Source organism: Scyliorhinus torazame, chromosome 4, assembly GCF_047496885.1.
Source record: "Scyliorhinus torazame isolate Kashiwa2021f chromosome 4, sScyTor2.1, whole genome shotgun sequence".
NCBI classification, from domain to species: Eukaryota; Metazoa; Chordata; class Chondrichthyes; order Carcharhiniformes; family Scyliorhinidae; genus Scyliorhinus; species Scyliorhinus torazame.
Window position 1 is genome coordinate 200,194,186 of NC_092710.1, and position 22,854 is coordinate 200,217,039.

Sequence of the window (22,854 nt, forward strand, 5' to 3'; positions counted from 1 at the left end):
CCACCACACCCTCCATATCAATAGTGGGGTATTCAGTGATGGTAATGCCATTGAAGGAAGTCTTGTGCTGCAGAGGTAGCAACCCTGCCGCTGAGCCAGAAATATCAGGCTCAAATCCCACTGCATGACCTGATGAACAATGAAGGTGCGTTCATAAGGTAGTCAAACAATTTGAGTATCAACCTGCAACTCCTTCTACCAATAGTAGGCGGTAAGAGTGGGAGAGATTCTTGGCCAGCCATGTGATGGAACAAAGGTTGGAGCCTCTACAATCATTATGCATGGCTCAAGGTTACAACAGGTATGCAAAAGTGCATGTTGCCACTGGAACATGGATGCTTTGAGTTAACCATTGAAGGTCAAGGGGAGAATGTTAGGATCTCTCTTGTTGAGATCGTCACTGCTTGGTACTTGTGTGGCGTAAATGTCACTTGCAACTTATCAGTCCAAGCCTGAATGTTGTGCAGGTCTCATTGCATATGGCCATGGACTCCTTCAGTATCTGAGAAGTTGCGAATGATACTGAATATTGACCAATCATTAGTGAACATCCCCACTTCTGATCTTATGTTGGAGGGGAGGTCCTTGATGAAACAGCTGTAGATGGTTGAGACTTCTGATATTCCGGGTCTGAGATGATTTGCCTCCAACAACCACAACCATCTTCCTTTATGCCAGGTATGACTGCAACCAGTGAAGAGTTTTCCCATCAATCCCACTGACTTGAATTTTACTAGGGCTCCTTAATGCTACACTTAACCACATACTGCATTGTGGTCAAGGGCTGTCGCTCTTACATCCGCTCTAGAGTTCAGTAGTTTGTCGGTTTGTACCAAAGCTGTCATGAGATCAGGAGCTGAGTGACCATGGCGGAATCCAAACTGAGCATCAGGTTATTTGTGTGCAAGTTCTGCTTGATTACACTGTAAATGATGCCTTCCCTCAATTTGCTGATGATCAAGAAGAGGTTGATGGGGCGGTAATTGGCCAGGATGAACTTGTCCTTTTTGCGGACGTGATATACCTGTGCAATTTTCCGCAATGTTAAACAGATGTCAATGTTGTAGCTTGGCCAGGAGTATGGCTAGTTCTGGAGCACAAGACTTTAGGACTACTGCTGGAATGTTGTCATGGTCCATAGCCTTTGCTGTATCCAGTGCTTTTAATCACTTCTTGATTTCACGTGGAGTGAATAAAATTAGTTGGAGTCAGGCATCTGTGATGGGATATCAGGAGGAGGACAAGATGGATCATCCATCCAGCAGTTCTAGCTGTAGATGGGTGTAAATGGTTCAGCTTTGTATTTTGCATTGTTGTGCTGAGCTCCTCTATCATTGAGGATGGGGGTATTTATGGAGGCCCCCTCTAATGAGTGGCTTAACTGTCCACCACCATTCATGACTGGATATGGCAGCACTGCAGAGCTTAGATCTAATCGATTGATTATGGGAGTGCTTGGATCTGTCTATTACTTGCTGTTCGGCTGTTTAGCATGCAAATATCCTGTTGTAGCTTCACCAGGTTGACACATAATTTTTAGGTCTGCCTGATATTGCTCCTGACATGCTCTCTTCCACTCTTCACTGAACTAGAGTTGATCCCCAGCTTGATGGTAATGATAAGTGTGAGGAATATGCTGGGCCATGAGGCTACAGATTGTGGTTAAATTTAATTCTACTGTTGCTGATGGCTCATGAATGCCCTGTGTAGATCTGTTTGAAATCTATCCCATTTAGCACAGTGGTAGTGCCACATAACAGGATGGAGGATATCCACAATGTAAAGATGGGGTTTGACTGTGAGGTAATCATTCCTACCAATTTATGACAAATGAGAGGTAGATTAATGAGAACGAGGTCAATTAGGTTTTTCTCTCTTGCTGGTTCCTTTTCCACCTGCTGCAGGCCCTGTCTGCCAGCCATGTCCTTCAAATCTTGGCCGTGATGGTGCTACCAAGCCACTCGGTGGTGGATAATGAAGTCCCCCCACAGAGGCCCCATGCCCTTTGCCCACCCACTTGTGCAGGGATTTCACTAGCTGTCTGGGTTTTGGACACACTATCCATGGTCTAACGGAGGTCCTCATGTGGCCACTTAATGACAGGGGAGATACTCCTGTCACATTGCAAGGCCACCAGGCAAATCCTGTTTGGCCTCCAGTGATGATACTCATGGTGGACAACTGCACTCTCGACAGGGCCATCATTCCCAGTGGTGCTTTCAGGCTGGAGAGTTACCTGTCATCTGATTAGACCTCCTGAGATACTGTATAATTATAGCCTGACAAGATTTGCATGGACAGTTTCCATTATAAATGTGGACACTGGAATTTATAGTGGCCAGAAAAGTTATCAGGGAGTGCACATGGTTATACAGTTAGAACATGTACAGATTTCTCATTAAATTTCATATGCAGTTCACATTATTATCTTCCTGATTTAGCTGACGTGCCAGAAATAGGCATCAACAGAAAAAATAACTTACTCTACGGATGGCTGGGTATATTCAGTGATGACCTTGACATACGACCTGGGAAACCAGCCCTTTCCACCACGAACCTCTCCAAACCACCAGTTGTCCTGTTGCTCCAGGACATCAATCACATCGTCTTTTGAGAAATTCAAATGATTCTCTTTCTTTGCTGTCCATGAACAAAGTGCCAGTGCCTTGAAAGCTTTTATATTTTCAACCTACAGAAGTTGAATTTTTAACAACTTAGTTTGGAGTACATACCAAATAACAAATAAAAAATTTAAGAACAATAGCACAATAACTAAAACAGTGCACCTTAAACAAAACAAAAAGGAATTCAGAGACAGGTGATGGCTGTTGATTGCCTGTAGTTCTAGGGGCAATAATGTACACATAGGTGTGCAGGATGAGAAGTAAGTGGTGGAGGTGAATTCCCAGAAGGTACGCAAGAAGTAAGTTGGTGAGACAGAAGGATGGAGCAGCTGTGGTTGATACTCGTACGTTGACTGCAACAAGTCTCTCAATGGGTTCGGAGGATGCAAAGGGAGGCACAAAAGGAGGCTGTAAGTGAATTTAAGCAGCATTTGAGCTTGATAAGGTCAAAGAGGCAGAGTGGTGCATTGAAATTGGGATTTGGAGAAGCATCATTATGAGAGGCCCTACTCCCTCCCTACTTCTGTAACATCCTCCAGTCCTACAAAAACTCATCCAAATCTGGCCCCCTGTGTATCCTCCATTCCCTTTGTCACTGGCAGTCATGCCTCGAGTCTATAGGCCCCAAGCTCTGAAATTTCATCCCTGAACCTTTCTGCTTCCTTTTCCTTTAAGAACCTCATTAACCTTAAATACTCAAACAAGTTTTTAGTCATCCATCCTAATATCTCGTTCTGTCGATTTTGGTCCTAAGACACTCCTGTTAAGAAACTTGGGAAATTTTTCACCATTAAAAGTGTCATATGATTTAAGATGTTATTAACAGGAGTTACGACTGTCTGTGTAAAAACACTATGGGGTTAAACCATCTTGTTACATTTAGAGTGTGTCGCTCAGAGTTAAGTAAGATCGAATTTCATTGCATTAATGGAAATATGTAAACAAGTCTGCAGATTTCAAGTACACATGAACAGAGTAAACACATTACTTTCTTTCAAAAAATAGCAAGAAGGTACGAGACAGACATACCTGATCATAAATAGGTGATCCAGAACCAGGAGGAAGAGTTGGAGTAAAAGCAGATTTCTGCCATATGGGACTGCCACTAATCCCGGAAAAGGCTCGACTTGACTGGAGATTCCCTTCAACACCCACTTTACTTTGAGCATGTGGTCTGTTGGAAAGGAGGAAACAGATGTTTCATTGTTTCAGACCAAAATCCTTGAGAAAATATAGAACATTAAACAATAATTCATATAGCATGGAACTATGGTATATAAGATGATAAAAGGTATTGACAAAGTAGATGTAGAGCAGAAGCTTCCTCTTTTAGGGCAATCTAGAATGAGAGGTCATAGGTTTGGGATAAGGGGTATCAGATTTTCTCAAAAGGGTTGGGAATCTGTGGAATTCATTACCCCAGTGTGGTGGATGCTGGGACTTTAAGTAAATTTAAGAAGGCGATAGACAGATTTTTAATGAGTAATGGGTTGAGGGGTAATGGAGAACGGGCAGAAAGTTGGAGTTGAGGCCAAGAGGAGATCAACCATGATCGTATAGAATGGCGGAGCGGGCCCGAGAGGCTGAATTGCCGACTACTGCTGCTAGCTCTTATACCTTACATAAGAATGATCAATTTACATTACTGAGCTGAGACAAAAAATGCTGGGAAATCTCAGCAGGTCTGACAGCATCTGTGGAGAGAACAGCTCATATTACAAATCTGGATGACTGTTCATCAGAGCTCTCTGTTTTTGTTTCAGATTCCAGCATCCACAGTAATTTACTTCTATGTTACTGAGCTATTAGTCCACTTCAAAAACCTGCGTTAAACCTTCCTGTGACCAACTATGCACTAGGGTAGCTTCAGGCATATATCAATATTCTATAAAATACTTTTTGATAGGAAAATGCTGAAACAGTTTTACAGAAATAAGATTTTTCTATTCTTTAATGTGATCGGAGTTTCGCTGGCGAGGCAGCATTTGTTGCCCACCTCTAATTGCCCTTCAGAAGTGTCAGTGAGCCATCTTCTTGAACCACTGCAGTCCATTTGGTTGAAGAACATGACATAATAAAGGTAGGAAGGGAATTGTTTTTTTGACCCAGCAACAATGAAGGAACGGTGATATAGTTCAAGCCAGAACGGTGTGTGACTTGGAGGTGACCTTACAGGTGTAAAGTTCTGTTATCCTTGTCCTTCTAGGTGGAAGAGGTCATAGGTCGTAAAATGCTGTCGAATGAGACTTTGCAAATTGCTGTACACACTGCTGCCACTGTGTGCTGGTGGTAGAGGAAGTGAATGTTTACGATGGAGAATTGGGTGCTGATCAAGCAGGCTACTTTGACTTGGATGGTGTGGAGCTTCTTCAGGGTTGTTGGAGCTATATTCATCCAGGCAAGTGGACAATATTTAATCACACTCCTGAATTGTGCCATGTAGGTGGTGGACAGGCTTTAGGGAATCAGAAGCAGAAATCGTAGTCTCTGACCTGCTCTTATAGCCACAAAATTTATATGTCTGGTCCAGTTAAGTTTCTGGTCAATGGTAAGCCCCCCACCCCAGGATGTTGATTTGTTGTCCAGTCAGTGACTGTTTCCAAGAACAAGATCACTTTCATCAAATGTATATTGTGAATAAAATTAGAAATGTTCATTAAAGCACAGTTTACAATTAAGAGTTAATGTTCTCTTAGTTTCATTCTTCAAGTCCTCTACTTCTTTGTTACTGAAAAGCAGAATTAATATATTGGAGCACTGAAACCACTGAACATAAAGGCATCATCTCCAGGTCTGATCTCATCTGGAGATCGTTCCTCTCTCACCTCATTGACCCTCATCCTGAACAAACTACTCCATTTGTTTGCCAAGATCCACAAACAGGACTGTCATGGTGGATCTATCGTTTAAACCTGTTCCTCCTATCACAACTACCTTTTCCTCCCCCTTTCCAGTCTCTTACTCACCTACATGTGGGACTCTTCCAATGCCACCCATACTTGGAACAGTTTCCACATTCCCGGTTCTAACCATCTCCTTTTCACCACCCTCTTTATCACAGACACTGAGGGCGGGATTCTCCGATCGGCGATGCTGAAATCGCGTTCGGTGATCGGCTGGAGAATCGACATTTACACTGGAATCGAGCACGGCGCCGTTTTTGTGATGCTCCACCCCCTCAAAAACGGCGTAGTCTGGGACCTCGTGTGGTGGCTGTGGACTGTGTCGGGGGCTGCGTTCCGCTGACAGGTGGGGCTTCGGCGGGGATTAAGGGGACTGGTGGGGGGTCATCCAGGGGTGACGAGGGGGGTTACAGGGGTCCATTTTTGGCAGGCCGATTCCGCGCGCGGCCGCTGCAGTGCGAATGCACGGCCATGGACCCATCCATTCTGCGGCCGTATCCGCAGGTAAAGCCGGGGGCCTTACGCTGCGTGGCTGCTAGTCCCCCACCGAACGGAGGATCGGTGCGGGGGCGGCGCTGACTTTCTGGTCTTAACGTTCCTGCGGAGAATCCAGCACTTAATCTCTTGATAAGTACATCCTCTACCAGGGAAGACTGGAGATTCTCCACTTCTTCCTTGAATGGAGGCTCAATCAGTCTCCATCCACCACTACCTTTCTTTCACATTAAACATCTTTGCACTTAACTCTAATTACCTCCAAAAAGGTGCTGCTATGAGTACTTGCATCGATCGTAGCTATGTCTGCCCTCTTGTGTGGATATGAGATTCATTTCTTGTTATAGTTTTGCTTGGGGTCCCCCGACCGTCCCTCAATCATTTTTCTAGTACATCAATAACTTTATTGGTGCTGTGTCCTGTTCTTCTCCTGAACTCAGCAACCAATTTCCATTGGCTTACCATTGACCTTCAATGGTGCACTTCTGATTCTTCCCTTCCCTGATTCTTCTGTATCCATTTCTGCAGTTAGTGAATCAACGAATATTCATTATAAATCCCCTGACTCGTACAGCTACCTGGACTACACTTCCTCACATAAGGATTCCATTCCATTTTCTCAGTCTGTCTTACCCTGTTGCTTCCACGGATCATCCTCTGTCATTACCGCCACCTCCAGAGTGATGCCAAACCCAACTTCCTTTTCCCTTTCCACCACTCACTCCACAAACTCTGATTTACTCCTCAATCACTCCCAAACATCCCCTTCTTCTCATGTCATCTTTCCATGCAAGAGTAAGAGATGCAGCACCTTCCCTTGTACCTCCTCTCTTCTCGTCATCCAAGGCCCCAAACACTCCGTCCAGGTGAAACAATAATTTAAGTGGTCTTCTTTCAATTTAGTTTGCTCTATCGTTGGCAAGATCAAACACAGATTGGGTGACTGCTTTGTGGAGCACCTCCACTCTTTCCGCAAGCATATCCGCAAGCTTCCAGTCGCCTGTCATTTTAATTCTGTACCCTTTTCTTACACTGACCTCAGCTTTCTGCAATGTCCAATGAAGCTCGATGTAAGCATGTCAACTTTCAATTAGGCACTCTACAGCCTTGCAGACTCGACAGGAGTTCCACAATTTAAGACTGCAATTTATGCCTCCCAATGTTTCCTTTTTCTTTACAGATTTCGGTTTTCTCTTGTTTTTCCCTTGTTTTTACTTTCAAACTGCAGGTCTTCAGAATTCTGCCGCTCACACTGCTTTTAGACATGTCTTTTGTCTTCATTGTTTTTTCATATATCCCATTACCACTCCTTTAGGCCGGCACAATCAACTCTTTTATCATTTTATCTCTCGTGTCTTCCACAGACTTTATCTTTTGTTCTTACCCCCTCCCCCTTTTCACTTGCTTGAAACATATTACATTTCCAACTTTCTCCACATCTAATGAAAGGTCGTTGATCGGAAACATTGGGTGGAATTCTCCGACCCCCTGCCGGGTCGGAGAATCGGGCGGCACTGCACGAATTGCGCCACGCCGCCCCGACGCAATTCTCCGCGCCGGCCGGGGTATGCGCCGACTCTCCGGCCCGGACCAGCATGCCGATTCTCCAGCCCGAATGGGCCAAGCATCCGTCAACAAAAAGCAAAGTCCCGCCAGCGCCGTTCTAAGCCGGCAGGACCGCGGGGTTGAAGGGTCCGAAGGCGGCCTGTGTGGGGTAGGGGGGTCCGACCCAGTAAGGGGGGGGGGGGGGCTCTGTAGTGGCCTGGCCCCCGATCGGGGCCCACCGATCGGCGGGCCGGCCTCTCTGTCTGGGGGCCTCCTTTCCTCCGCACCGGCTCCTGTAGCCCTGCGCCATTTGGCGTCAGGGCCGGTGCGGGGAAGAAGGCCACTGTGCAAGGGCTGGTTGGCGCCGGTTCAACTTCGCATTCGCAGACCCCGTGGTGCCGACCTCCCTTGCTGTCTGACCTGCTGAGTATTTCCAGCATTTTCAGTTTTTATTTCTGGTTTTCAGGTTTGAAAAGGATTTACTGGCAAAGGTAAAAATGAATATTGTTGAAGGTAGTTAGCAATCTGGGATAAATTAGCCAAAAAGACACCAAAGCAAAACATTATGTGTCACTGTAATAAGACAAAACTAATTTGCAAGCTTCACTTTCTGAAAAGAATGCTTTACAGAGGAAGATAGCACGAATGCTCCAAGTGAACTTTAATGACTCAAACTGTAATTCTGTTATTCGAGAACATGATTGCTAAAATTCAAGAGAACTTTAGTATCTTAAAATGAACAACAGGTGGACAAACCCAGGGGATGTTGAGGTAGTTGAAGCCGGTTTTGCGGGTGGCAATAAAGCCCTTTTGGGGGTTAATGGAGTTTCACTCTCTGTCATCTTCTCTGCATAGTTCATTGGGAACCAACCAGATTTGCCTCGTATAGTACCATAGAGCCAGCCCGATTCCCCTTCAGTCGTTTCATCAACCTGTGTGTTACAGAATAAAGTTAGAGGATGCTGGAGTACAGTCTGGTGAGAAAACTCTCCTCTTGAATTTCAATTCCCAGCTGTTATTGTATCAACTACTCTCCCCGATTAAAAGAAAATATATACATAAAAACTACACATATACAAACTTTCAGGCATCTTAACAAACAGCGATGGCAGGCAAGGGAAAAGTTGCTGACCAGAGAAGTGTACATAGATACATAGAAAATAGGAGCAGGGCTAGGCCTGCTTTGCCATTCAACACGGTTATGGCTGATTCTCTATCTCAACATCATACTCCAGTGCTCTCCCCATACCCCTTGACACCTTTAGAGTCTAGAAATCTATCCATTTCCGTCTTAAACATACTTGTGTCTTGGCCTCCACAGCTTTCTGTGATCGAGAATGCCACAGGTTCACCACCCTTGAATGAAGAAAATTCTCTTCATCTCAGTCCTAAATGGCCTACCCTGTATCCTGAGGCTGTGACACCTTGTTCTACCATCTCTCCCCCCCCCCCCCCACACCCACAGCCAGGGGAAACAACGTGGGTGCATCCAGTCTGTCCAGCCCTGTCAGAATTTTATATGTTTGAATTAGATGCCCTCTCATTCTTTTAAATTCCAGTGAATACAAACCCATTCAACCCAATTTCTCCTCCTTTAGTACCCTGGGGGTTATCGGATTTCAATCCCATTAATTTCTCCAACTCTATTTTACTGGTAATACTAATTTCCTTCAATTCCGCCTTCTCATTAGACCCTAGATTCCTTCGCATTTCTGGGAAGATTTTTGTGTCTTCCTCTACGAAGCCAGAACTAAAGGAATTGTTTAATTGTTGTGCAATTTCTTTGTACTCTATTATAAATTCTTCTGTAAGGATCCTACATTTGTCTTCAATAATCATTCTATTTTTATATACTTACAAAGTTTTTACAGCGCTTTGATGTTACTTGCAAGTTAACTCACACTCTTCGTAGTTTCCTTGGTTTAGATTTAAGACCCAAGATTCAGATTAAACTTCTTCACTTTCCTTCCTTTTAGGTTCATATATGAAGATGGAATGCTTGATGTCCACAGAACCATATATCAGCAAAGGTTAAAGTACAGAAATGAGGGGAAAGTTGTTTCAATAGAGGGGAAAATTTGGCCGGAAATTTCCGACTCTTCCCGCTGACGGCGAACCCCTGACATGGGTTTCCTGGAGGTGGGGGTGCCTACAACGGGAAACCCCGTAGTCAGTAACGGAACCAGAAGAACCCGCCGCCAGCCAATGGCGGGCTACCGCAAAACACGCCGCAGGAGCACGTGGAAAATCCCACCCTTTGTCTCCAGAAATATCAGTTTATAAAAACATTATTTCTACTAATTTGTTATCACATTCACATTCCTCTCACAAGGAAAGAAAATGTATTCCTTTGGGATACAAAACACTCAAATTTAGTTTTGAGATTATGCAACTTCAACAGGATTGTGTGGCAAAGGCTGTGTAAACTGTGAGAATTATTTACTCAGCTAAATTTGGAGACATTTGAAATGTTTTGGGATCCTTAGTCTATCTGGCTGTAACACTTGGTTTCATTAGACTCCACACTTAGCCAATGATGAGACTTCTGAACACAAAATAAAATTCAAGCGACTTCCGGTGGCGGCCACGGAGTGAGTGGATCCTTTTCCCCGGTTGCCGGGCGGATGTTTTGGAGAAAAAGAGTGCAGAGGTGGTTTTGGAAAGCTATCCGCCACTAGTGAGGGCGGTGGATCCGCGGACCAGAAGTGGGTCTAGACGAAAGGAGCTACAGGGACAAGAAACTCTTCATGCGACACAGGGGAAGTTGGCGGACGGTACAGGGTCGGCCCTACCAACTCAATGGTTGATGGAGCAGTTGGTGGACTTCCTAAACGAAAGTTCAGCCAACAGAGGAGGGAGGTTCAGGAGGACCTGGTGAAGATGGTAGACTCGCTGAAAGCGGGGATCGACCGTGTGGAGCTGAGGCTGGAGGCCCAGAGCCAGGCGATCCAGAAGGTGGAGGAGTCGGTGGGGGAGCACGAGGAGCAACTTACTTGACGGGCGGCTGTTGGGATGCTGAGGGAGACTCAGAAGCGGCTCAGGGAGAAAGTGGAAGATTTGGAGTACCGCTCCCGGAGGCAGAATCTGAGAATAGTGGGGATGCCGGAGGGCATCAAGGGAGCGTACGCATACTCTTATGTAACCAAGATATTGGAGCAGCTAATGGGGGAGGGGGCCTTCGACTGGCCTCTGGGGATCGATCGAGCGCATTGGGAGCTTATGAGGAAGCTGCAGGCGAATGAGCTGCCGAGGGCGATGGTGATGAGGTTACATCAGTTCTTGGAAAAACAGAAGATCTTGCGGAGGCCAGGCAGACGAGGAGGTGTATCTGCGAAGGTAACCAGCTTCGGGTATATCAGGACCTCGCAAAGAGGAGAGCCAGAATGAACCGGGTCAAGGCTGGCCTCTTCAAGAAGAGGGTGAGGTTCGGGGTGCTGTACCCGGCCCGCCATTGGGTGACCCACAATGGCCGCGAATATTACTTTGGAACACCAGAGGAGGCAACGGAGTATTTGAGAGACAATGGATTGGCAGCAGAAGGAGGACACTGAACTTTGGAGAAAATGTGAGTTGGTGTTGGTTCTCCCTGCCCCTCTTTTTGTTGTATTGTTCGGTGTTCGAATTTGGGTGATGGCCAGGGATGAACCTCTCTTCTCTTGGGGGCTGTTTAGCGTTTTCTTGGGGTTCTTTGATGAGAGGCCGGTGAGGGTGCATGTATCTTTTTTTTCTTTTCATTGTTATTGTTGTTTGCACTATGGTAGTGTGCGAATGGGGGGAGAAATCAGTGGGGGATAGGATGCTTGGCGCCATGGGTGGGGGCTGCCAGGCTAGCTGGGCGAGCTAGTTCACGGAAGCGTAGTGGGGGGTGCTCGGTTGGTTAGAGCTTTAGAGGGGGATGGGATTGTTGTGTTGTCCATGGAATGGGGGGGGGGGGGGGGGGGGGGGGGGGGGGGGAAGAAACTGCTGATGGAGGAGGGACAATACAGGTGGGGTAATAATGTACAATACGGAGGGAGTTGCTGACGGTGGACATCCGAGGTGTGCCAGGCATGTTGTGGGATGCGAGCCGGGGGCTGGCCCAAGAAGGGTTACGGTTGATCAGCAGGGCAGGGAGACGGGGTTCCCCCGGACCAGGCTGGTCACATGGAATATGACAGGGCTGAATGGGCCAGCCAAACGGTCACGTGTCCGCACACCTGAGGAGCTTAACGGCGGATGTGGCATTTCTACAGGAAACGCATTTGAAGACATGGGACCAGATTAGGCTGAGGAAAGGGCGGTTTGGAAAGGTTTCTCACTCAGGATTGGATATGAAGCCATGGGGAGTGGCGGTGCTAATAAAGAAGTGGGTAGCGTTTGAGGTGGGGGGCATAGTGGCAGACCCGGGGGAAGGTTTGTGATGGTGACTGGGAAATTGAAGGGGATGCCAGTGGTCCTGGTGAACTTGTATGCCCCATATTGGGACGGTGTTTAATTTATGAGATGGGTGTTGGGGAGGATCCCGGACCTGGACTCATACCGGTTGATCATGTTTTTTTTTTAATACGGTCACTGAGCCGAGATTGGATCGGTTGTGTCTGCAATCGGGGTGTTGACAGTGGCGAAGGAGCTAAGGGGTTCATAGAACGCATGGAGGGGGTGGACCCGTGGAGGTTTGGAAGGCCGAGGGCGAAGGAATTTTTGTACTTCTCCCATGCGCATAGGGTGTACTCTCAGACCGATTATGTTGTGGTGGATGAGACTCTGCTGGCGGGGGTGGTCAACTCGGGCTGGTGGAAGGGATCCTGCGGGTGAATAGGAGATAGTCGGAGGCCCCGGAAGCAGACTTGATGAAGGAGCGGCAGGAGCTCCAGATGGAGTTTGGGTTGGTGTCAATCGGGAAGGCAGTGGGCCAGTTAAGGAAGGCCAGGGGGGCAGTGTATGATTATGGGGAGAAGGCAAGTAGGATGTTGGCTCACCAACTTAGGAAGCAGGAGGCGGCGAGGGAGATCGGAAAGGTTAAGGATGGGAGGGGAAGGGCGGTCTTGGGGTGGGGGTAAATTGGGCGTTTGTGGAATTTGATAAGAGGTTATATGAATCAGAGCCCCCGGTGGGGGGGGGGGGGGAGGGAATGCGGCGATTCCTAGATGCGTTGGAGTTCCCTAAAGTGGAGGACGATCTGGTAGATGGGTTAGGGGCACCCAGTGGACTCATAGAGATGATGATGGGGATGGGGGCGAAGCAGGCAAGGAAGGGCCTGGGCTCGGATGGGTTCCTGTTGGAATTTTATAAAAGGTTTTCGGGGGATCTGGGGCCCCTGCTGGTAAGGGCATACAATGAGGCGAGGGAGAAGGAGGAGCTTCCCCCTATGTTAGCGCAGGCTTCAATATCCTTAATTCTGAAGAAGGATAAGGACCTGGAGCATTGTGGGTCCTACTGCCTGATATCACTGCTATATGTGGGTGCCAAGCTGGTGGCATAGATCTTGGCCTTGTAGATCGAGGACTGTGTGCCGTGGAGATAGGGGAAGACCAGACGGGGTTTGTAAAGGGCAGGCATCGGTCGGTGAACGTTAGGCACTTATTGAATGTGATAATGATGCCCCCGGAGGGACAGGAGGTGGTGGTTGCAATGGAGATGGAGAAAGCCTTTGATCGACTAGAATGGGAATATCTGTGGGAAGGACTGGGATGGTTCGGGTTCGGGCAGGTTTGTGGATTGGGTCCGGTTGTTGTATCAGGCACCGGCAGCGAGTGTTAGGATGAACCAGGTGCGTTTGGGGTATTTTGGATTTCATCCTGCGACAAGGCAGGGATGCCCACTCTCTCTGTTGATTTTTTCCCTGCCGATAGAGCAATTGGCAATGGTGCTTAGAGCGTCGAGGAGTTGGAAAGGGATAGTGCCAGATGGGAGCATACAGTTTCGTTATTTGCAGACCATCTGTTACTTTACATTTCGGATCCGTTTAAAGGCTTTTGGGGGGGGGGGGGGATCATGAACATCGTCGAGGAATTTAGCCGATTTTCCGGGTATAAATTAAACATGGGAAAGAGTGAGATCCTTTCGATTCAGGTCAGGAGGGGAGGCTGGGCGAGTTGCCGTTTAAAGTGGTGGGGACAAACTTTAGATGCTTGGGCATCCAGGTGGCGCAGGGGTGGGAACAATTACACAAATTGAACCTGGCGCGATTGGTAGAGCAAATGAAGAGGGGTTTTAAGAGATGGGACATGCTCCTGCTGTCGCTGGCGGGAAAATAATGGTGCTTCCATGGTTCCTATTCGTTTTTCAGAAACTTCCGATTTTTATCCCGATGGCCTTTTTAAAGAAAGATAACACCCTGATTTGGGGGTTTGCTTGGGCGGGGAAATCCCCCTGGGTAAAGAAGGTGCTGCTGGAGCGGTGACGTGTGTGTGGGGGGGGGGGGGGGCACTGTTGATGGCACCTCTGCCGTTCTCGCTGGCTAGGTACTCCATAAACCCGGTGGTAGTGGCGGCCCTGAGGATGTAGGGATAGTGGTGGTAGCACCTGAGCTTGGACGGTGCCTCGGTCTGGGCACCGATCTGTGGAAATCATAGATTTGGGGTCCAATTTGTGGGGGGCAGCTTCTCGAGCCTAGAAGAATTGGAAGGAGTACGAGTTGCCCAGCAGGAATGGGTTCCGGTGCTTACAGGTATGGGATTATGTTAGGAAGCAGGTGCCGTCCTTTCCCGACCTGCCGCCCCCGGGACTGCAGGGCAAGGTGGTGTCGAAAGCAGGGATTAGCGAGGGTTGGGTGTGGGAGATTTAGAAGGAATTAATGGATTAGAAGGGAGCCCCGATAGAAGTTAAACGGAAGTGGGAGGAAGAGCTAGGGAGGGAGGGGGAGGCTGGGTTATGGGAGGAGACTCAGAGGAGAGTGGCTTAGCCTTATTCAATTCAAAGTGGTTCAACGGTGCATATGATGGTGGCCCCTTGAGGGGGTGGAGGATAGGTGTGGGCGGTGCGCGGGGGATCCTGCGAACAATGTCCACGTTTTGGGCTTTGTCCGAAACTGAAGGGATTCTGGTAGGGGTTTGCTGATGTTATGTCTGATATGCTGAAGGTGAAGGTTGTTCCAGAGTCCAGAAGTGGCAATTTTCAGAATGTCAGAAGACCCGGGAGTCCAGGGGGTGAGAGAGGCCGATGTTTTGGCCTTTGCCTCCCTGGTAGCCCGGAGGCAGATCCTGTTGGAATGGAGGGACTCGGGGCCGCCAAAACCGGGGGGGTGAGCGACCTCGCAGAACTCCTTAAGGTGGAAAAAATCAAGTTCTCCTTGAGAGGGTCTGTAGAGGGGTTTGCCCGGAGATGGAAGCCATTTATTGATTTCTTCATAGGGAGGAAAAAGGGGGAAGGCTGAGTGGATGGAGGGCAACAGCAGGCAGGTTGGGCAGGGCAGTAGGGTGCTATCTATTTGTTATGAGACTTCCTGTTTGTTCTCTTTTTTTGGTTTTGGTTGTGTATTATGTATATTTATAAATACCTTCATCAAACTATTTTCAAAGAAACAAAATAAATTCAAGTGAATAACTAGTTTGATTGAAAAACAAACATACCTCTATTAGATCTTCAGCCAGAAAGCTTAGTTCATCATTATTTCTTGCTTCAAAAGAATATAATGCTCGATAACTCATCAAGACTGCAGATTTTCTACGCAGGGAGACTTTATTTTGGTTTACTGGCACTGTAGAAAACATGCATACGAAACAAATTTTATTTCCTAATTGCGATCTACATTTTTTATTTATTTTCTCAGCATTCACCTTATGATGTTAAATTGTGACCAGCATTGAATCAGGAGAAGAAGCGAGGCTTATGGCAGGTATCGAGGATTCAAAACAACAGAAGGCTGAGGCGCGTACAGAATATGCAAGTGAGAATCTAAAAAGGAAATTAGGAGAACAAAAAGGGGACATGAAAAGATGCTGGCAGGTAAAATAAAGGAAAATCCAAAGCTGCTTTACACATACATTAAGGGTAAAAGTATAACTAGGGAAAGAGTAGGGTTCATTAAGGACCACAATGGTAACTTGTGAGTGGGGCCAGAGGATGTAGGTACGGTTCTAAACGAATACTTTGTGTCAGTGTTCACTAGTGAGAGGGGCAGTGTGGGTATACAAATCAGGGAGAAGGACTGTATTAAAATTAAAGAGATTAACATAGACAGTCAGGCTTAAAAGTAGACAAATCTCAGGGACCAGATTAAATATATCCCAGGCTGTTGTGAGGCAAGGGAGAAAATAGCAGGGGGCTGCAATAATTTTCAAATCCTCTCTGGCCACAGGAGGGATGCTGGAGGACTGAAAGATACAAGGCACACAAAGGCTATGAGCCAAATGCTGGAAAGTGGGATTAGAATACTTCAGTGGTTGGTTTAGACTGGCACAGACATAATGGGCTGAAGGGCCTTCTCTGTGCTGCAGACCTATCACTCCATGACACATGATTTATATTGGTCAAATTTTCATTTTGGTAGATAATATCAAGCAGCAAAACCTGTTTTTCTTTAGGAAGGGTATTATGAGCATTGTGATTAAGGATTTAGGAAGTTGGCAGCTGGGTAGCAAAGTAATGAAGTACCATGTAGAGTCGGGCAATGTGTTAAAATTCTCGATGAGTAGTTTTATTCGGTGATAGCATGAGGTTCAGCCCCTTAGCTTGATGAGTTCTTAACCCCTATTGTGCAGAAAATAAGGTAGAGGGAGGGAGAAATCACACTTCAGGAAAGCAGTTAGAAAAGCTAAAAATGCAGAGCTCCTAGAGACATGGGAAAATAGTGACAATGCATGGTCAACAATCTCTATCAAAAAAGCAAGGAAAAGTGATTGGCATAAAAGGTTATAATGTATTTAATGCTTTTGTTCAGCTTTTCCAATTGTCTACTAAACGGAGCCCTTATGACAAGAATAAGGCATGTAATACAGATAAATAAATTGGATTATTTACAAAGAATTTACTAAACTCGTGCATAAAAGCATTTTTGTATGCTTGAAATGCCTCTAACAGTCTTTTCCACTGAAGGCTTTGTTATTCTGAGAAATCCAAGTATTGAGCTCATTAAAGTTCTTAGATCCATAACAATGAACTAAAAAGACTTAAGACGGCAGGTTGCAGAATGCACCAATTTATACATGCTCATGAACAATAGAGTACAATTTCTTGTTCAAAAGCAAACTAGTATGGATGTTGGAAAAATAGAAAATTCTGCTGTTATGCACAGCAAGTCTGGCAGCATCTATGGGGACAAAAACACAGTTTTCAGGTTGATTGCCATCATTGAACTGAAATGTTAACGTTTCTCTCTCCAAAGATGCTATCAGATTTGCTGAGTATTTTCTGTTGAGAAACCAAACAAAAACCTTCACTTGAATCAATATTGGGAGAGGGGAAGTAAATTGTGTTTTTGCACAATTTTCCTAAATAATACTCAGTGAAAAGAAAACTCAAATGGATAAGATTATAACCCTGACATGTACCATCCTGGAGGGACTCTATAGCAAGGGGCACAGATAGGCATTTCTGAAAGAGACTCCAGGATGGTATGTTGCCTCCCTGGTGCCAGGGTCAAGGGTGTCTCTGAACGAGCACAGGACGTCCTGAAGGGGAAGGGTGAACAGCCAGAGGTCGTAGTACACATAGGTACTAACAATATAGGCAGGAAGAGTAATGAGGTCCTGCAGAAGGAGTTCAGGGAATTAGGCAGTAAGCTAAAAAGCAGGACCTCGAGGATTGTAATCTCAGGATTGCTCCCTGAGCCATGTGCCAGTGAGGCGAGAAATAGGAGGATACTGCAGCCAAACACATAGCTAAACTGGTGGTGTAGAAGGGAGGGTTTCAGATTTCTGGACCATTAGGATCTCTTCTGGGGCAGGTGGGACCTGGACAAGAAGGATGGGTTGCATCTAAACTGGAGGGGCACCAATATCCTGGCTGGGAGGTTTGCTAGAGCCACTCAGGAGGATTTAAACTAGTATGGCAGGGGGGTGGGAACCAGAGCATTAGCTGAGAAGCTGTAATAACTGAAGGGGATACACAGAACAAAAATAAGAGAACAACATCACCCTCAGGCAGATCAAAAAGAGTGACAAGTGTGAGAAGGGAGGTGGTCAATGCAGGACTGAGGGTGTTGTACCTAAATGCGCGCAATATACGGAACAAGGTAAATGAGCTTATTGCGCACATTGAAATTGGTCGGTATGATGTTGTGGGCATCACAGAGACGTGGCTGCAAGGGGATCAGGGCTGGGATCTAAATATACAAGGATATGTGTCCTATCAAAAGGACAGGCAGATTGGCAAAGGGGGCGGGTTGCATTGTTAGTAAGGAATTAAGTTAAATCGATAGCAAGGTGCGACATAGGATCAGAAGGCATAGAATCTCTGTGGGTAGAGTTGAGGAATCGCAAAGGTAAAAAAGACCCTGATGGGTGTTATGTACTGGCCCCCTAGCAGTAGTCAGGATGTGGGGCAGAAAATAAATCAGGAGATAGAAAAGGCATGTTAAAAAGGCAATATGACAATAATCATGGGGGAGTTCAACATGCAGAGGCATTGGGAAAATCAGGTTTAATAATAATAATCTTTATTGTCACAAGTAGGCTTACACTAACACTGCAATGAAGCCACTGTGAAAAGCCCCTAGTCGCCACACTCCGGCGTCTGCCCGGGTACACAGAGGGAGAACCCAGAATGTTCAAATTACCTAACAACACGTCTTTCGAAACTTGTGGGAGGAAACCGGAGCACCCGGAGGAAACCCACGCAGACACAGGGAGACATGCAAACTCCGCCGACTGTGACCCAAGCCGGGAATCGAACCTGGGACCCTGGCGCTGTGAAGCATCAGTGCTACCCACTGTGCTACCATGCTGCCCATTTGGTAGTGGATCCCAAGAAAAGGAATTTGTGGAATGTCTAAGAGATGTTTTTTTGGAGCAGCTTGTGACAGAGCCTACTAGGGAACAGGCAATTCTGGATTTGGTGGTGTGTAATGAGGATTAAGGAATTTAAGGTGAAGGAACCCGGAGGGAGCAGTGACCACAATATGATGAATTTACCCTGCAGTTTGAGAGGGAGAAGCTGGAATCAGATGTAACGGTATTACAATTAAATAAGGGTAACTACAAAGACAAGTGGGAGGAGCTGGCCAGAGTTGATAGGAAAAGGAGCTCAGCAGGGAAGACAGTGGAACAGCAATGGCAGGAGATTTTGGGGGTTATTCGGGGGGCACAACAGAAATTCATCCCAAGGAGGAAGAAACATGCTAAGGGGAAGACAAGGCATTCATGGCTGACAAGGGAAGTCAATGATAGCATAAAAGAAAAAGAGAAAGCATACAAAGTGGCGAGCATTAGAGGGAAGCCAGAGAACTGGAAGCCTTTAAAAGCAAGCAGATGACAACTAAAAAAGCAATAAGGGGGTTGTGCAAGCGAGCTAGTAATATAAAAGAAGATAGGAAGAGTTTTTTTCAATATATAAAAGGTAAGAAAGAGACAAAAAAGACATTGGACCCGTGGAAAATGTGGCTTGAGAAGTAATAATAGGAAACAGAGGAACTGAACAGTTATTTGGCATCTGTTTTCACGGTGGAAGACACCAGTGGGATGCCAGAGCTCCAGGAGAATCAGGGGGCAGAGGTGAGTGCAGTGACCATCACTAAGGAGAAGATTCTGGGGAAACTGAAAGGTCTGAAGGTGTTTAAATCACCTGGACCGGATGGACTAAAGAGATAGCTGAGGAGATTGTGGAGGCATTGGTGGTGATCTTTCAGGAATCACTGGAGGCAGGAAGTGTCCCAGAGGATTGGAAAGTGGCTAATGTAACACCGTTGTGTAAGAAGGGAGGGAGGCAGAAGATGGGAAATTATAGGCCAGTTAGCCTGACTTCGGTCATTGGTAAGGTTTTAGAGTCCATTATTAAAGATGAGATTGTGGAGTACTTGTAAGTGCATGATAAAATAGGACTGAGTCAGCACGGCTTCGTCAAGGGGAGGTCACGTCTGACAAATCTGTTAAGAGTTCTTTGTGGAGGTAACAAGCAAGTTAGACAAAGGAGAAGCAGTGGACATGATTTATTTAGATTTCCAGAAGGCCTTTGACAAGGTGCCACACAGCAGACTGTTAAATAAGTTAAGAACCCATGGTGTTATGGGTAAGATCCTGGCATGGATAGAGGATTGGCTGACTGGCAGAAGGCAGAGAGTGGGGATAAAGGGGTCTTTTTCAGGATGGCAGTCGGTGACTAGTGGTGTGCTTCAGGGGTTCGTGCTGGGACCACAACTTTTCACAATATACATTAATGGTCTGGAAGAAGGAACTGAAGGCACTGTTTGCAGATGATACAAAGCTCTGTAGAGGGACAGGTAGTATTGAGGAAGCAGACGGGCTGAAGAAGGACTTGGACAGGTTAGGAGAGTGAGCAAAGAAGTGGCAGATGGAGTACAATGTGGAAAAGTGTGAGGTTATGCACTTTGGAAGGAGGAATGGAGGCATAGACTATTTTCTAAATGGGGAAACGCTTAGGAAATCATAAGCACAAAGGGACTTTGGAGTCCTTGGTCACAATTCTCTTAAGGTTAATGCGCAGGTTCAGTCGGCAGTTAGGAAGGCAAATGCAACATTAGCATTCATGTCGCGAGGGGGCACAGTAGCACAGTGGTTACCACATTTGCTTCACAGCTCAAGGGTTCCAGGTTCGATTCCAGGCATGGGTCACTGTCTGTGCAGAGTTTGCACTTTCTCCCCGTGTCTGCGTGGGATTCCCCCGGTTGCCTCCCACAGTCCAAAGATATGCAGGTTAGGTGGATTGGCTATGCTAAATTGCCCTTAGTGTCCAAAAAGATTGGGTGGGGTTGCTGGGTTACGGGGATGGGATGGAGGTGGCGGCTTAAGTAGGTGCTCTTTCCAAGGGCCGGTACAGACTCGATGGGCCAGATGGGCTCATTCTGCACTGTAAATTCTATGAATACAAGACCAGGCATGTACTTCTGAGACTGCATAAGGCTCTGGTCAGACCCCATTTGGAATATTATGAGCAGTTTTGGGCCCCGTATCTCAGGAAGGATGTGCTGGCCTTGGAAAGGGTCCAGAGATTGTTCACAAGAATGACCCCTGGAATGAAGAGCTTGTCGTATGAGGAACAGTTGAGGACTCTGGGTCTGTACTCGTTGGGAGTTTAGAAGGATGAGGGAGGATCTTATTGAAACTTACAGGGTATTACGAGGCCTGGATAGAGTGGACGTGGAGAGGATGTTTCCACTTGTAGGAAAAACTAGAGCCAGAGGGCATAAACTCAAAGGGACGATCCTTTAAAACAGAGATGAGGAGGAATTTCTTCAGTCAGAGCTGGTGAATCCGTGGAACTCTTTGCCGCAGAAGGCTGTGGAGGCGAAATCACCGAGTGTCTTTAAGACAGAGATAGATAGGTTCTTGATTAATAAGGGGATCAAGGGTTATGGGGAGAAGTCAGAGGAAAATATCAGCCATGATTGAATGGCGGTGCAGACTCAAAGAACAAAGAAAGGAACAGCACATGAACAGGCCCTTCAGTCCTCCAAGCCTGCGCCAAACATGCGACCCATCTAAACTAAAATCTTCTACACTTCCGGGGTCCGTATACCTCTATTCCCATCCTATTCATGTATTTGTCAAGATGCCCCTTAAATGTCACTATCGTCCCTGCTTCCACCACCTCCTCCGGCAGCGAGTTCCAGGCACCCACTACCCTCTGTGTAAAAAAACTTGCCTCGTACATCTCCTCTAAACCTTGCCCCTCGCACCTTAAACCTATGCCCCCTAGTAATTGACCCCTCGACCCTGGAAAAGAGCCTCTGACTATCCACTCTGGAGCTGTTTAGCACAGGGCTAAATCGCTGGCTTTGAAAGCAGGCCAAGGCAGGCCAGCAGCACGGTTCAATACCCGTACCAGCCTCCCCGAACAGGCGCCGGAATGTGGCGACTAGGGGCTTTTCACAGTAACTTCATTTGAAGCCTACTTGTGACAATCAGTGATTTTCATTTCATTTCACTCTGTCTATGTCCCTCATAATTTTGTAGACCTCGATCAGGTCACCCCTCAACCTCCGTCGTTCCAGTGAGATCAAACCGAGTTTATTCAACCGCTCCTCATAGCTAATGCCCTCCATACCAGGCAACATCCTGGTAAATCTCTTCTGCACCCTCTCCAAAGCTTCCACATCCTTCTAGTAGTGTGGCGACCAGAATTGAACACTATACTACAAGTGTGGCCTAACTAAGACTCTATACAGCTGCAACATGACTAGTCCATTTTTCAATACCCCGGCCAATGAAGGCAAGCATGCCGTATGCCTTCTTGACTACCTTCTCCACCTGTGTTGCCACTTTCAGTGACCTGTGGACCTGTACACCGAGATCTCTCTGACTTTCAATACTCTTGAAGGTTCTACCATTCATTGTATATTCCCTACCTGCATTAGACCTTCCAAAATGCATTACCTCACATTTGTCCGGATTAAACTCCATCTGCCATCTCTCTGCCCAAGTCTCCAAATGATCTAAATCCTGCTGTATCCTCTGACAGTCTTCATCGCTATCCGCAATTTCATTAATCTTTGTGTCGTCTGCAAACTTACTAATCAGACCAGTTACATTTTCCTCCAAATCATTTATATATACCACAAACAGCAAAGGTCCCAGCACTGATCCCTGCGGAACACCACTAGTCACAGCCCTCCAATCAGAAAAGCACCCTTCCAATGCTACCCTCTGCGTTCTATGACCTAGCCAGTTCCATATCCATCTTGCCAGCTCATCTCTGATGCTGTGTAACTACACCTTTTGTACCAGTCTGCCATGAGAGACCTTGTCAAAGGCCTTACTGAAGTCCATATAGACAACATCCACTGCCCTACCTGCATCAATTATCTTTGTGACCTTCTCAAAAAACTCTATCAAGTTAGTGAGACACGACCTCCCCTTCACAAAACCGTGCTGCCTCTTGTTAATACGTCCACTTGCTTCCAAATGGGAGTAGATCCTGTCTTGAAGAATTCTCTTCAGTAATTTACCTTCCACTGACGTAAGGCTCACCGGCCTGTAGTTCCCTGGATTATTCTTGCTACCCTTCTTGAACAAAGGAACAACATTGGCTATTCTCTAGCCCTCTGGGACATCACCTGAAGACAGTGAGGATCCAAAGATTTCTGTCAAGGCCTCAGCAACTTCCTCTCTTGCCTCCTTCAGTATTCTGGGGTAGATCCCATCAGGCCCTGGGGACCTATCCAACTTAATATTTTTCACGACGCCCAATATCTT

At 46.5% G+C, this 22,854-nt stretch overlaps 1 protein-coding gene across 4 annotated transcripts in view; it reads right to left on the reverse strand.

Annotated features, from left to right (window-relative positions):
* Nucleotides 1–22,854, reverse strand: part of LOC140410690 (intersectin-2-like) — a 377,319-nt gene that overhangs the window by 102,501 nt on the left and 251,964 nt on the right. For all 4 annotated transcript variants that reach the window (XM_072499106.1, XM_072499104.1, XM_072499105.1 and 1 more), the window contains 4 exons: nucleotides 15,118–15,245; nucleotides 8,324–8,499; nucleotides 3,654–3,798; nucleotides 2,484–2,689 (listed from right to left, as the gene is read on the reverse strand). In XM_072499106.1, coding sequence (XP_072355207.1) covers nucleotides 2,484–2,689; nucleotides 3,654–3,798; nucleotides 8,324–8,499; nucleotides 15,118–15,245 — 655 coding nt within the window. The remainder of the gene's footprint in view (nucleotides 1–2,483; nucleotides 2,690–3,653; nucleotides 3,799–8,323; nucleotides 8,500–15,117; nucleotides 15,246–22,854) is intronic.